A 15,153-nucleotide genomic window follows, 5' to 3' on the forward strand; every position below is an offset into this window, starting at 1 on the left:
TACCCCAATGATCACTAAGCAGAATGAGTAGCAGTTCCCTCCCCCCTCACCATTGATTGGCCACACCTGGTCTGGCCCGACCCCCATAATATGCCAGGCCCCCTCAGGTTGCACACCCCTGTAACTGCCCTGTGCCCATTGGCCAGTGCCAAAGTGTCCAGTGTGCAGTGCCAGTGTGCCAGGCTGGTCTCTATGGTCAAAAGGAAGTCATTTTAGCAAGTATATTTATACTTATACTTATATATTTATACTTGCTAACCATATTTAAAGTGGCCATTAAGTCTGTCAAAGGAATGTTGTTTATTTGGAACTGAAATAGTGATAAGTTACAAATTAATGTTGTTTCCTTTTCACTTTTAAATATTCCTCAACTGTTGATAATTTAAGTTGTGTGGGAACTCAGTAAAGTAAAAGGAAATACAGTGTAGTCTCAATTTGCTGTGCCTGCAAGAGAAATGGCAAGTCAATCAAGATCTATGGGATCTTTCAATTCAAAACATTTGTCAGTGAGTTCCTACAGAATTCCCTTCCAGCCATGTGCTGCAGTTCAGGCACATGGGGCAGGGACAGACTCCTGATTATCACAAGATGGGTTCCTATTCACTGTGGAGTATGAGGAGTGTGTGTGTCTGTGTTAACATGAACACCCCTGCTCAGAGCACCAGCTGCCTGAATTGATCAGCTCTCAAGGAGCACACAGTGCCCTTCCCGCTCTGCCCAACTCAAACCCCAGCACTGAGTGCAGTCCCTCAACACACCCCACAGCCAAGACAATGGAACATCCCTGTGCCTGGAAACAGCAGCCCACCCCTCCCCCCACACCATCCAGCACTTAGTTAAGTCAACGGCGACCACAATGGAACATCCCAGGGACTGGAGACAGCACCTCCAGCACTGAGTAAATTTGCCCCCTCCAACCCACCAAGGTGACAATGGAACATCCCTGTGCCTGGAAACAGCAGCACCCACACCCTCCAACACTTAGTAAAGACCACCACCCCACTCCATTCCACAAACACAACCAAGGCATATTCCTGGGACTGGAAACAGCGCCTCCAGCACTCAATGAATTTCCCCACCCCACCCAGAAATTTTCCAGCCCCTGCCTCCAACCCTCCCCTGCACTGCAGGGGCTGCAGCTCCATCACACTTACCTCCTTGCTCCTCAGTCCAAAAATGTGCAAAAACAGTGCACTGGTCATGCTAAATTCTCCCTCAGTGTTGCCAAATTGGTGCTGGTGTGTGGCGACTGGGGGATTTTCACAGTAACCGCATTGCAGTGTGAAAGTAAGCCTACTTGTGACTAATTAATAAAGTTTAACCTTACTTCAGCACTTTCACGCCAGATCCTAACTTTTTAGTGAGCAGTTGTAAACCCTGCCAGCGTGACGTCACACCGGAGAAGGGGGAGATGCTAGCGGGGGGTGGAGAATTTAATGACGGATTCGCTAATTATATGCAAAGTTATGGTAACGCATGTAAATTGCTGCCACCCTGATTTTCAACACCAATCTGTTTGCGCTGAGAAACGTGGGCCGGGAGACCCGCAGAGGCCCGACTGCCCAGCGAGAAGCCTGTGTAAGGGCCTCTGCTAATGTCTCCCAGCCTGCTGTGCTACACGAGCAGTGGGGTGGGAGATTGGGCCCCCCCCCCCCATCCCTTGATGTTTAAGTCCCCCAAAAAAACGGTGTGAATTTCTCCTGATTTAAAACTTTTGTGGTCAGATCACCCCCCCCCCCCACCAACACACACACAAAATATGATAAATTTCTATATTCAGGATTACTTTCAGGTGGAATTTAAGTCATTAGAATGTATGTGTTTGAATGAAGCAATTATTCTCTGTTCAATTCCTGAAATGTTGTCTCCTCAGGTGCATTGTGGGCAGAAAGGGAAATAACAGGAATTGTGGGAAGAGCGATCACAATCGATTGTCACTATGGGGCAGAGTACCGGTCAACGGTGAAATATTGGTGTCGCGGCTGGACTCACCTGTGTGATGTTGTAGCAGCGACAAATCGGCAAAATGACAGAATATCGATCGCAGATAACAAGACACGAGGAGTATTTGTTGTCACAATGAAGGATCTTCACTCAGGAGATGCAGGATGGTACAGCTGTGGAATTGAAACATCCAGCCTCGATCCATTGTATAACGTAAAACTACAAATATCTAACGGTACATTTCACAGTGATTGTCCTTATTGCTCTCACCTGAAATGTCAGGTCAATGGCTAGAATTATACATACAAAGATTGGGGGGTGGGGCTCTCGTAGCGCAGCGGGCCGGGAGCCGTCAGCGGAGACCATTTTGCGAGCTTCCTGCTGGGCGTCACGGCCTCCGCACATCTCAGAGACTACGAGTTTTGACATAATCAGCTCCACGCAGGAAATCTCAATTTCCATATGATTAGCGGGCCTGGGGAATAAAGTCCCCATGCCCGCTGACATCTGCCGCCTCCCACACTGGGAGAGGTCCCCTCCAGCAGCGTTTACAACTACTCTTCATTAACAGGGAACAAGCGGCCCACTCCCGTTGGCAGAAGAGAGGCCATCAAAATACAGGGGAGGTCCCTTGGGCAGTGCCAGCCTGATAATACCAGCCTGACACTGTACCACTGCCAAAGGGGCAAACTGGCACTGCCCAAGGGACACTTTGGCACTGCCCAATGGGCATCAGACTTTGCAAGGGGTGGGGCGAGAGGGGGTGGGGTCTTTTGGGTGCAGGTCCTACTGCGGGGGAGCCGACTGGCGGTGGGCGACCTGCTGCCACTCTGCCAGATTGGTTGGGGAGGGAGGGAGTGAGGATGATTGGGGTTGGCCATCAGGGCCAAGGGAGTTCAGTGCTGCGGGGGAAGGGGGTTTCTCAGGGATGGCTATCAGAGAATGGGCGCCGAGACTATTGGAGGGGAAATCCGGGCTGACAGGTTGGGGAGGGGGAACATGGGGGCTGATCATCAGGATCAGGGGTTGGGTCGGGACTGTCCAAAGGGGGTCGGGGAGATCAGGGGCTGGCCGAGGGTGGGACGGTGGGGGACATAGGAGCTGGTGTGGGAGATCCAGGATGCCAGCGATCGAGGGGTGGGGGGGTCAGAGACAACGACAGTGGATTGCAGAGCTGACCAGCGATCGGGCTGACCAGCGATCAGGAAGCCAGCATTCGGGAGGGGACAGTGGGACACTGTGCATGTGCCGATCTCCGCTCTGACAGATCAGCGCACGCACAGTGGCCTAATCGGCACTCTGCTGCCAGCCTCTCGGGTGGAATAGGCCCCAGCCGCTGATTTTCACAGTGAATCATGCAAGAGCACGTTTTATCTGTGACAAAACATGACAGCTCCGAAATTCTGAGTCTGGCAGCTAGAGGGCAGAGGTCAGGGAAACTGACACAAACCCGATTGTGGTCTGTCCATATTTCTGAAAATGGATTACAAACATTCCCAAACTACAGAGAGGGAGGAACTCTGGAAAATCATCAGGGACACGGTACTGAGGGAATGATTGGAGCCACTGGCTGACAAGTGCCTGGATCCTGATGGACTTCATTCCAGGGTCTTAGAAAAAGCGGCAAGTGAGGTAGTTGGTCCGTTGGTTTTAATTCTCCAAAACACCCCTAAGTTTGAGGAAGCTCCCATTAGATTAGAAGATGGAGGGAGGCAATCAAAGTGGGAAACTACAGGGTAATTAATTTACATCTGCCCTAGGGAAGATGTTAGAAACTACCATTTAAAAAGCTACAGCAGAGGACTGGGATTGGCTCCAGGGAACCCAGCACAGGAAACATGATTAAATCATGTTCAGATCACGTTGAACAAACTTATTGAAGTTACATAGATAATTAGGAAAATAGAAGTATGATTAGATCATTTGGCCCTGCGAGCCTCTGCCATTCAACATGATCATGGCTGGTCCTCTATCTTAGCACTATCCTCCCATGCTCTCCTCATAACCCTTGAACCCTTTAGAGCCCAAAAATCTATTTCCTTCTTAAATATTTTCTGTGACTTGGCCTCCACACTTTCTGCGGTAGAGAATTCCATACGTACACCACCCTCTGCGTGAAGAAGTTTTTTTATTCATTCATGGGACATGGGCATCGCTGATTGGCTAGCATTTATTGCCCATTCCTAGTTGCCCTCGGAGGGCAGTTAAGAATCAACCACATTGCTGTGGTTCTGGAGTTACGTGTAGGCCAGACCAGGAAAGGACGGCAGATTTCCTTCCCTAAAGAACATTAGTGAACCAGATGGGTTTTTCCTGACAATTGACAATGGCTTCACAGTCATCTTTAGATTCTTAATTCCAGATTTTTTAAATTGAATTCAAATTCTACCATCTGCCGTGGCAGGATTTGAACCCGGGTCCCCAGAACATTAACTGAGCTTCTGGATTAATAGCTAGAGATAATACCACTAGGAGACCACCTCCCTTCCTCATCTTAGTCCTAAATGGTCTACCCTATATCCTGAGCCTATCACCGCTTTCTGTAGACCCTTCAGCCAGAGGAAACATTATCCCTGCATCCCCTGGGTCTGTCCAGCCCTGGAAGAATTTTATCCCTCACAATTAGATTCTTTCACATTCCTCTAAATTCCAGTGAACTCGGCCTCGTTGACCCAATCTCTCCTCATAAGACAATCCTGCCACCCCAAGAATAAGCCTGGTGAGCCTTCACTGCACTCCCTCTATGGAAAGTATGTATATTATCTTAGATAAATATATTGAACCTGCACACAGTACTCCCAATGTGGTCTTAGCAAGGCCCTATATATGTGCAGTAAGACATCCTTTCTCCTGTACTCATGTCATGAAGGCCAACAGTCCATTTGCCTTCCTTGCTGCTTGCTGTTCCTGCAGGCTTGTTTTCATTGACTGGCGTACAGGGACTCGCAGGTGTCAATTTCCCAATCTATCAAACTTTGCATAACACTGTGTCATTCTGTTTCTCTGTCTGAAGTGGGTAACTTCACATTTATCCACATCATACTGCCCCTGCCGTGTATTTGCCCACTCGCTCAACTTTTCTAATCCACCTTGAAGCCTCTTAACATCCTTCTCATCACTCACATTCCCATGATGTTTTGTGTGATCAACAAACTTCAATATATTACATTTGGTTCCCTCATCCAAATAATTGATGTAGATTGCGAACATATGGGGCCCAAACACTGATCCCTTTTTTTGGGTGTGGTTTCCTAAGATTCCCTCCAACTAATTCACATTTGAGACGCAAACAATTAGACAGCATTGAAGGCCAGTTACTGAGGGAAATTGTTTCCCATAATTTTTATGCTAACTCATTCACAGCATCATTGCTTCTATCCTGATCTGAAACATCATTGTCTAATGGCAGACATTGCAGTTCAGGATGCCTGCAGGATGGAGAGATATGGAGACCTGAATGAGTTGGTGAGATTGCAACATGATGGAGTCTGAATGAGATGTAGAAGTGGTTAAGTTGGGAACTTTTGATTTTTAGATGTTCACTCAATGTCTGAATATTTCTTTCCCACAGAACCCGTCTCTGTTCCTGAACTTAGATTTCTATCACCACCAAATGCCTCATGTTCTGGGGGCTCAGTGTCCGTCTCCTGTGAATCTGTCCAGGGATCACTTCCCATTCAGTACACATGGTATGAAAAGACCCCGTCTGAAGATTCAAAGATCTCTGACACCAATAAACTGGATCTACATTGTCAATCCTTCACACAGCAACATCATCAATATTACTGCACAGCCTCAAATAACCAGGGAGAAAAATCCAGTGAAATGGTTACAGTGTCAGTGATCAACAGATCAGAAAAAGACTGCAGTTATGTGACACAAATCAGCAGTGTTGGTAAGTGTCACTATAAAACACCAATATAAACTGAATTTTTAAGAATGTTTATCCAAACTGCTTACAGCCAAAGTTGGTTCAGTCTCTCAGCAACTGGAACTGGTTCTATCTGGTCCCTGATGATCTGCATTTTTGATGGAAATGAAATCATAAAATATTGTAGACATTCCAGTCACCCCACAAAATCAAAAGGAAGCTTGATTCAGTGAGAGTTTAGAAAGCCACATGCCTATTTCTAAGTGGAACTTCTAAAGTCTCCCAGCTTGGGAAAGATGTCAAGGAGAGAGTGTTGAAGAGTTGAATTCTGTTGACACTGGAGGTGAAAGGTTTTTAACACTGAAACGTTAAATATTCTTTTAAAGCAGCCGATGCCTCTTCTCTTGTTCACAGTGAGCCGACACAGTAATTCTCTGTAAAAGCAGCAGTTTGTCCCGACACACATTTGGTGAAGAAAATTGGACTGTGAAGCTTGTGGCATTGAGCTGAGCTTCTGGAAGATTCTGTATCAGTGCAACTCACTTCTCACGTTTTGCAGCAGATTCTTCACTGAAACAAGCCCAATTATGGGAGTTCTCTGTGGTGGTGGTGGTGGAGGGGGGATCTTTTGGGGAAGGTGGGGGGGGGGGGTCGTTGGTCAGGGGGAGGCTCTACTGACAGCAACATGGATTAATTCCATAAAATAGTCAGAAAATCCACTGCCGATGAGCGATTGTTTCCTGTCACTGATGTAAGATCAGAAAACTGTCCTCTAGACAGAGGAAACAGCCATTGTCAATATTAGCCGGAGACTGGTGGATGTATTCACATGACATTTGTCTATTACTTTAACAGAAAGTTTCCTTAAACAGCGAAACTGCATCAAACATTAACCGCCTCTCCACTCAGCAGCAGGAGTAATTCCACATTCAATATTTCACTGTGTTTTTACGTTGCAGAGCTGACCTCCAAGACATTATTATAATGTTTGCTGTGCCCCCAGGAACAGATTGTCCAGTGGTGGCAGAGTCCAGCTCTCTTAATAAGTTTCCTTCCTGTTTCAAGAAGGCAGAGCAGGCGATATCTGAATTACCAACCTCGGTCCTTACTAATAACTGTAAGATCAATGCCCAGGCATAGGAACAAAATACAAATATTAATTATAAACTAGGCCCTTTCCTCACTACCACACAGGGGACGATTAGAGGGAAAAGAATTCTCCCAAATCCATTCTCCCAACCAAGTCCTGAGGTTCCATTTGGGAAGAGGGCTCGCTTGGTTGACTTAATCAGATGCATCTGAACATTATCCTCATGTCTCGACAGGAGCTGAATATACTTGTGAAGTTTTAACAACAAAATCACCCACAACTTCAGTCATGTCTTCAGGATCTACACCTGTCAGTGAAAGGTACAGTGTTCTCATCGCTGGTGTTCCCATTAACATTGCTTTCCAATCAGAATCAATGATTATCAGTTTTGGCATAAAGATTTACAACAATTTACCTCAATGGAAATGCTAGCTGTGTTTGCATGGTGCTATCGTGTTACCTTCCAAATAAAGTTGCTGTTTCTGTCAATGGAAATTCAGACTAAGTGAGCTTTTTCTGTTTGCCACATCTTCAATGGTGCAGTTTTCATTATTCATGTTAATCACTTCATCATGAACCCAATCTCATGGAGTTGTGCTTGTCACACTCCAGCAATGCCAGATTTCCTTAACCTTGTGTGTTCTGGAGTATCGCTGACAGCAACATTGCACTCACTGTCATCTTCTCCTTCTCAGTTGTCCAGTTTAACGCATTGTTCCCAGACTGAGAGGGTTAAATGCCATCTGCTTTTGGATGGTTCCGAATTTCCTAGTAGAAGGTGCCCCAGGGAACTGTGAGATGATAAAAACAGAAAGTGCTGGAAAATCTCAGCAGGTCCGGCAGCATCTGTGGAGAGAGGAGCAGAGTTAATATTGAGTGGAATATGATTCCATTTTGGAACAGTGTGGGATGATGTTATTAGAAGTTTCTTACTCACTGAACAGATATCTCACCATTGTTATATTGCACCAGACAATGTTGCTGTCCCAGTGACCAGTCAATTCATAACATTCTTACTTCTAAGATTTTACTCAGCATTACAGATATACTGAGGAAATTTAATGAAACCAGCTCCATTTGATCTGTATCTAATCATCATGAAGTTGATCAGTGAAACTCTCGTTGATTGCTCCAGCTAACGTGCCTTGTCTGTGCGGTGCTGCTACAATAGGTCAGAGTGTAAAGAGGAGATTAATGTTTCAAACATGAAGCTGCCTCATTCCCTTCAAATCATTCTGTATTTCTTCCAGTTTGCTCAGTTTCGTTATCTGGAATGTGATTCGCTGGGGGCTCTTTACCCTCCTGGTGATTTGTGTTATTTCGGTCACATGGTGCACGAGAAAATCTCAGGTGAGGATTATGGACTTTACAACAATCATTCTGCAAGTTCTCCATCAATTATTTAAAACAACATTGATCGCAGATATTGTAAAGAGAAGGTTGCATTGAAATCAATGTCCACAGGGGGAAACAAAGCCATCGGCACCACTGCTGGCTTTTTTAAAAGAGATGTAAGGGGGAGGTTTTTCACACAGAGGGCGGTGAATGCACGGCCAGAGGAGGTGGTGGAAGCAGACTCTATAACAACATTCAAAAGACATCTGGATAGATCCATGAAAAGGCAGGGAATAGAGGGATATGGACCATGTAGAGGCAAGAACATATTAGATTAGAGAGGTATCTGTACCAGCACAGACTTGGTGGCCTGTTCCTATATTGTTCTTTGTTCTGCCGTATTACTCGGAACGAATGCCACGGTGTCACGTTGGCAGGACAGGCTGTGACTGAGCCCACCCTGACAGCAACTTAGTTTCCTAAAGATTGAAACGCTATTTTCAAAGTCTGGCCAGATTTATAAATGTTAAGATGATACTGCAATCCCCACATACACCACCCTCCCACCTCAAATAATACCTCCACCCTCCTGCCCTCTCCCCACTCCCAACACTGCCCCCGGCATTGCTTGACAATTTCCCTGGTATTTCCCCCAGCCAAGTGGCGTGAAAGTTATTTGCCACGTGTCAGCCCAAGCCTGGATATTGTCTCAATCTTGCTGCAATTGGACATTGAGGCTTCAGTATGTGAAGAGTCACAAATCATATTAAACATTGTGCAGTCAACAGCAAACATCCCCATTTCTGACCTCATGTTGGAAGGAAGGGCATTGCTGAAGATGGTTGGGCTGAGAATCCTTTGTAACTCGTGTCGTGATGTCCTGGAGCTGAGATGGCTGAACTCCAACCATAACAACCACCTTCCTTTCTGCCAGGTATCACTCCAACCAGTGGAGGGCTTTCCCCTGAGTCCCATTCACTCCGATTTTGTTCAGGCTCCTTAATACCACACTCAGTCAATTGCTGCCTTGATGTCCAGGGTAGTCACTCTCACCTCCTCTGGCATTCAGCTCTTTTGTCCATGTTTTAACCAAGGCTATAATAGGGCCAGGAGCTGAGTGTCCCTGGCTGACCCAAATTGAGTCTCCATGAGCAGGTTATTGCTGAGTAAATGCCTCTTGGTGGCACTGTTGATGACCTCTTCCATCAGTTTACTGATTATTGAGATTAGACTGATGGGCAGTAATTGGCCAGGTTGGATCTGTCCTCCTTTTTGTAGAGACCTACCTGAGCAATTTTCCACATTGCCGGGTAGATGCCAGTGCTGTCGCTGTACTGGAAGAGCTTGCCGAGAGGTGCGGCAAGTTCTGGGGCAGAAGCCTTCACTATTATTGCCAGAGAATTCATCACAGCCAGAGGGAAAAATCAGTCACCCATGAGAAAGTAATGTTACATGTCTTCATGAGGGATACAAATGACAGTTCTTCCCAGCAATGGGTGATCAATGTGATCTCAAAACTGCCCCAAATTGTTGCCATTTCCAGAATTCTGTTCAAGACTGAAATGTCAATTGATGCATCGTTCTCCCAGTCTCAATGAATCCGACGATTTTCTTTTCCAGTCACTCAATGAATCCGATTGTCACTGTTGGACCAAGGTGGGAAATTGAAGATTCCGGGATTCCATGCACATCAACAGAATTTTGCATCCTGGTCAAATATCCATTCCTCATCCAGCTTTCAACATTTCTTTTGCCAAATCTACAAAATAAAATGTTTTTTGTCATTTAATGATTCAAACCAAAACTTTAGTGGCTGCGACCTTCAAGGTGCATATCTACATCTGGACAATAACTGATCTGTTTGCTGACCTCATGTCTACAATTCTCGTTTCATATTCTTACCTTAATCGCTCTCAATTTAAAGACTAGCACATTCTGGAAGAAATAGACACCATGATTTTTGCAGTCACTGGAAACAATTCACTCCAATGATAAGTTCCAGATTGAATGTTCCTGGATAACAATAGGATGGGAGACACACTGGTTTAAATAAACAATTGTTTTCTCAAGACAGCACTGGAGTGAGGTGACTTCTTGCAAGCTGTGCCCAGCATACTTTCTAATTCTATATTTTACTCTCGTTCGATGCTTTAAAACATTGTTCTAACTCTTTTAAATTATGACTGCAACATTACATTCTGTCCATGCTCCTTTCCTTCTCTATGAATGGTATGCTTTGTCTGTAAAAAGCGCAAGAAACTAAACTTTTCACTGTGCACCAATACCTGTGACAACAATAAATCAAATCAAATCAAGAATGTATTTCCCTTTCCTTCAGAAAGCTGAATTTCTCTTAATTTCATTCTGTTATGATTTATCTTTATTTTAGCAAACGCAATCTACACTGTGAAAGTTTCCCTGTTTCCGAATGTTTACAAGTTCAGGTTCAAGCCTGAAGCCTAATCCCCTGTCTGAGCTCCACCTCTCTTGTTCCCCCTCCCCACACTGTCTCTGTGCTGTGGGACAGCTGCTCCAGCTGCTCGACAACAGCCAGTCCTGGATGATCCAAAATTACAACCCAACATTGTGAACAGTGAAACCATTGTCTTTGTCCCCCACAAGAAACACCTTTGACTCCATCTATCTCCCTGTCCAATCGCGTCCTCATCCACACTGTCGGTACCTCCTCACTCGGCTATTCCAATGCCTGGGCATCTCCCACCCTGCATTAAATTCAACCCATCCAAATCCCTCTGCCAGTTTTACTGGGATAAAGGCTCCATATAAATGCAAGTTTTGTCATTGAATTCCACTCCACCCAGAAGGAAATAAAATAAATTCAGGATAAATCTGCCCTCAACTGGTAGGAACTGTTTTTCTAAGTAGTTGCTGCTTCATTTTATTGGAGCTTGCCAAATAACTGGTAATTCTACTGAACACATCAGAATTCCAATTAGTAGTCCAGCGACTCCCAGTCGCTGAGCTACCTACAGCCATACTCGTCTCAAAAGATCTGATCTTTTCTGATCACAGAAGCTAAAAAGACTCAGGTCTGGTTAGTTCTTGGATGGGAGACTGCCTGGGAATACCAGGTACAGTCGGCTACACAAAAAGATGTCCCAGTCGGTGCCAGTAATTTTCACCTGTCTTCACTTGGAAACAGGGCACCTGTTGTCAATTGTACTCGGATTCAGGGAGGGGCCAATACCAGGACTGGGATATTGAGTGTGGAATGGAGTCTGACAGGTTCAGGAGTGAATTTGGCCTCTCTCCCTCAGACTCACAGTGTGCAGGTTACAAGATGTCTCCCTCCCTCAGTCTGTCACTAAACCCGAGAAGTTTATTTGGTAACAAACGACACTAGTTTTCAGGGCTTTGCTCCTTTGTCAGGTGAGTGGGGAATTGATCTCACGAAGGGGCAAAGCCCCGAAAGCTCGTGGTGTTTGCTACCAAATAAACCTGTTGGACTTTAACCTGGTGTTGTGAGATTTCTGACTGTGTTTACCCCAGTCCAACTCCGGCATCTCCACATCATGACTAAACCCGAGACTCAGACTATTACTGGTAGTACAGTGTGAGTGGGGCTTATACAGGAGCTCCTGCCTTGATGTCTCTCTGTGTGGGGGTTGATGTAATTGGGGTTGAATTCCCAGCATCCCTCTCTCTTTACGTCAGCAACTTCCCCCATATCCCCACCACCCTCCCCCACCAGCACCACCCCACCCCTCACTGTATTGTAACAGAGAGGTCAGTTCCTTTCTCCATATGGAACAGATTGCTGTTTGAGACCTGATTTTCTTATTGGTTTCAATGGTTGAAAAGGTTTTGTTTGATATAGAATGCTGCCAGTGAATGTTCCATCGTAAGTGAACAGAAACTCAGTTTAACCACAATTTATATCCTCCTCAAATAAGTTGATGTTTGATGAGCAGCAGCTGAACTCTGAAAAATATATTTTGAAGCTCATTACACCTCATGGTGGTTTAACCACGAGAAAAATGTGTTGCTGGTCTCAAGGTTGATGTGTGACAGAGATGTGTGAATACACAATAGCTGTTAGGTACTAAATGAAGGGTTGTGGTTGCAATTGGGGGAAGGGGATCTGCACTGTTACAGGGCTTGTTAGAGGCAAACATCATGGTCACTGATCCATTTTTGGTCTCCACGTGATCCAGATGGAGAAACAGTGAACAGGTGTACAGGCTTCATTGGAACCGCACCATGAGTCACTTACCCCAGAGGGAAGCGCTACTGAGCTGGATGAAGTCTTATGAATCATAGTCAAAAGCAAAGGCCAAAGCTGAGTGAAAATGGATGGATTGATCTCCATCGATTACCAAAAATCCTGAAACCGTCATCAGTTAATCTGTGCCGGGAAATGAGGCTGTATTCCTGCAGCTCGGAACATTGATGGTCCTTTCCGGAATTGGGTGGCAGTTTCCTCAGGACTCATCGGTATGTTCATCAACTGCACACCATTCCACACTGAGCCAGGCAAGGATAAAATGTTGGCTGAGCATGGATTTTATGATCAGAGTGTTGTCTCTCACAGCCTGGCATTAAAGTAAGGGGTGAGACTGCCCCAAACTGGCTGCTTTACCACTCACCCATTCAATGCCCTTTGGGATTGAGGCCCCCTTCAGGATGGAAGTCCCAGTTCTGGGAATGGGCTGCCAATCAAATGGCCCATCGTTCACACCCCATGATGCATCGGTAAGTTCCAAACTGTGATGTTTTCAGCAATAACACTCACAAGCCAATCACAATCATCATTGGGGAAATAATAATTACCCTGTTAATTAGTACATTTAATTAGTTGTGAAGAACTTAAATTTTTTGGGCAGTGAATTCAGACACCCACCAATCTCTGTGTGAAGAGGTTTTTTTTTGTCTAATCCTTCTACAAATTCCCTCAAATCTATGCCCCAGGGAACTGATGTCTCGGCTGGGGGAGGTAATGGCCTAATGCTGGAATTTTAATCCAGAAACTCAGCTAACGTTCTGTGGATCCAGGTTCGAATCCCACGATGGCAGATGGTGGAGTTTGGATTCAATAAAAATAATCTTGAATTAAGAGTCTATTGATGACCATGGGACAATTGTCGATTGTCGGAAAAACCCATCGGTTCACTAATATCCTTCAGGAAGGGAAATTTTCCATGCTTACCTGGTCTAGCCTAAATGTGACTCCACAATCACAGCAATGTTGTTGACTCTCAACTGCCTTCCAAGGGCAACTAGGAATGGGCAATCAATGCTGGCCAGGCAGCGACGCTCATGACCCATCAATGAATAAAAAGTAACAGGCCTTTTCCTACCACCTTATCTCGGCCTCTCATAGTTTGGTACATCACAATTAGATCATTCCTCAGCCTGTTCTCTTCTAAGGAAAACAACATTGGACCATCTAAACTTGTCTTGTAGCTGGAATTTTCCCTGCCTACATTTTTGTAAGCCTCCTCTCTGCTCACTTCAGAACTATTCACTCCTTCCTGTAACGTGGTGACCAGAACTGTACACAAAACTCCAGCTGAGGCTTAACCAGTGTTTTGTACAATTCCAGCATTACACCCAATACAGGAAAGCATTCACCGATCTCTAATTCTCCAACACTGTGCCCGTACACTCTCGCCTTCCACTGATTTGACCCTCCTCCTCTCATTGGGCTTGTTACTGCTGGCTAAAAAGCTTCTCTTGAATACAGTTCAAGAATGTTGTGCCTCTGTGTTGCTCACATTGTTCATATCCCCAGTTGATATTCGGGTTGATTGAAGCCCCAACCGTTACTGCCCTATTGTTTTTGCATTCAGAAATGTTCCTGCCTATTTGCTGATCTAAATCCTTTCCACTACTTGGGGGGTTTATGCTGGAGGTACATGAAGGATGAAGTTCACTGAGAGCTCAGGCCACCATCAATACTGTTAATAAACAGGATATTGTGGGGAGTGCCGGCTGTGACACTCAGCTGCCCGTCAACAGTCTTCAGCCCCGGCCCATGGAGCACAGTTCCTGGGAAGGTAAAGCCCTGCCTCAGGCTGATCGATATATCCTGGGTGGGTGACTGAACCGTTCCTGAGCAAATGGGACTGAAGTCCTCCCAGGCAGGAATCGTACAGCAGGAGTTTGTCTTGCAATTGTTGGTCTCAGGGGAAGGGACAATTAAAAAGTTGCTCAGTGCGAGCCTGCACAGATATGGTTTTGACCACAGAACCTGTCACTTTACAGGATGTTGAACCATTTGCTCAGATATTCATCGAGTTGTAAATAAACAGTGAATTAGCAGGTGCACCTGTGAATCTACTTCACACATTCAGCGCTCTGTGGGAAGGGGCAATGATGAATCTTCTTCTCAAACACTTGCATCATTTTGTACATTTTCTATTCCAGCTCTGGAGTTTCCAACCAGGGGGTTCCTGAGAATGTTTCAGGGGGCCCACTGTTAAAAAGCAGACACAATTTGCCTCATTTATCGAATACAGGATTGTGTTGGTGAACAAGGAGAAGCTGATTAAACTGTCACTCAGATTAATCCATTTATATTTGGGTGGCACAGTGGTGTAGTGGTTAGCACTGCTGCCTCACAGCACCAGAGACTCGGGTTCAATTCCCGGATTGGGTGTCTGTGTGGAGTTTACACTTACTTCCCGTGTCTGCGTGCGTTTCCTCCGGGTGCTCTGGTTTTCTCCCATAGTCCGAAAGACGTGCTGGTTAGGCCATGCTAAATTCTCCCTCAGTGTACCCCAACAGGTGTCAGAGTATGGAGACAAAGGGATTTTCACAGTAACTTCATTGCAGTGTTAATGTAAGCCGACTTGTGACACTAATAAAGAAACTTCAAACTTTTACAATCTTTCTCCATGTCAACTTTCTACATTTACTGCAACATGTCAGACACAGAACATCGGGAATTACG

The 15,153-nt window shown here is 45.4% G+C and overlaps 1 protein-coding gene across 1 annotated transcript in view; it reads left to right on the plus strand.

The window, feature by feature from the left end:
- Positions 1-15,153, plus strand: part of LOC145357150 (titin-like) — a 182,327-nt gene that overhangs the window by 122,572 nt on the left and 44,602 nt on the right. Inside the window, exons 13-14 of the mRNA XM_080210307.1 lie at positions 1,874-2,179; positions 5,516-5,839. Coding sequence (XP_080066433.1) covers positions 1,874-2,179; positions 5,516-5,839 — 630 coding nt within the window. The remainder of the gene's footprint in view (positions 1-1,873; positions 2,180-5,515; positions 5,840-15,153) is intronic.

Source organism: Carcharhinus amblyrhynchos, chromosome 22 (genome assembly GCF_965287045.1).
Source record: "Carcharhinus amblyrhynchos chromosome 22, sCarAmb.v2.hapA, whole genome shotgun sequence".
Taxonomy (NCBI): Eukaryota; Metazoa; Chordata; class Chondrichthyes; order Carcharhiniformes; family Carcharhinidae; genus Carcharhinus; species Carcharhinus amblyrhynchos.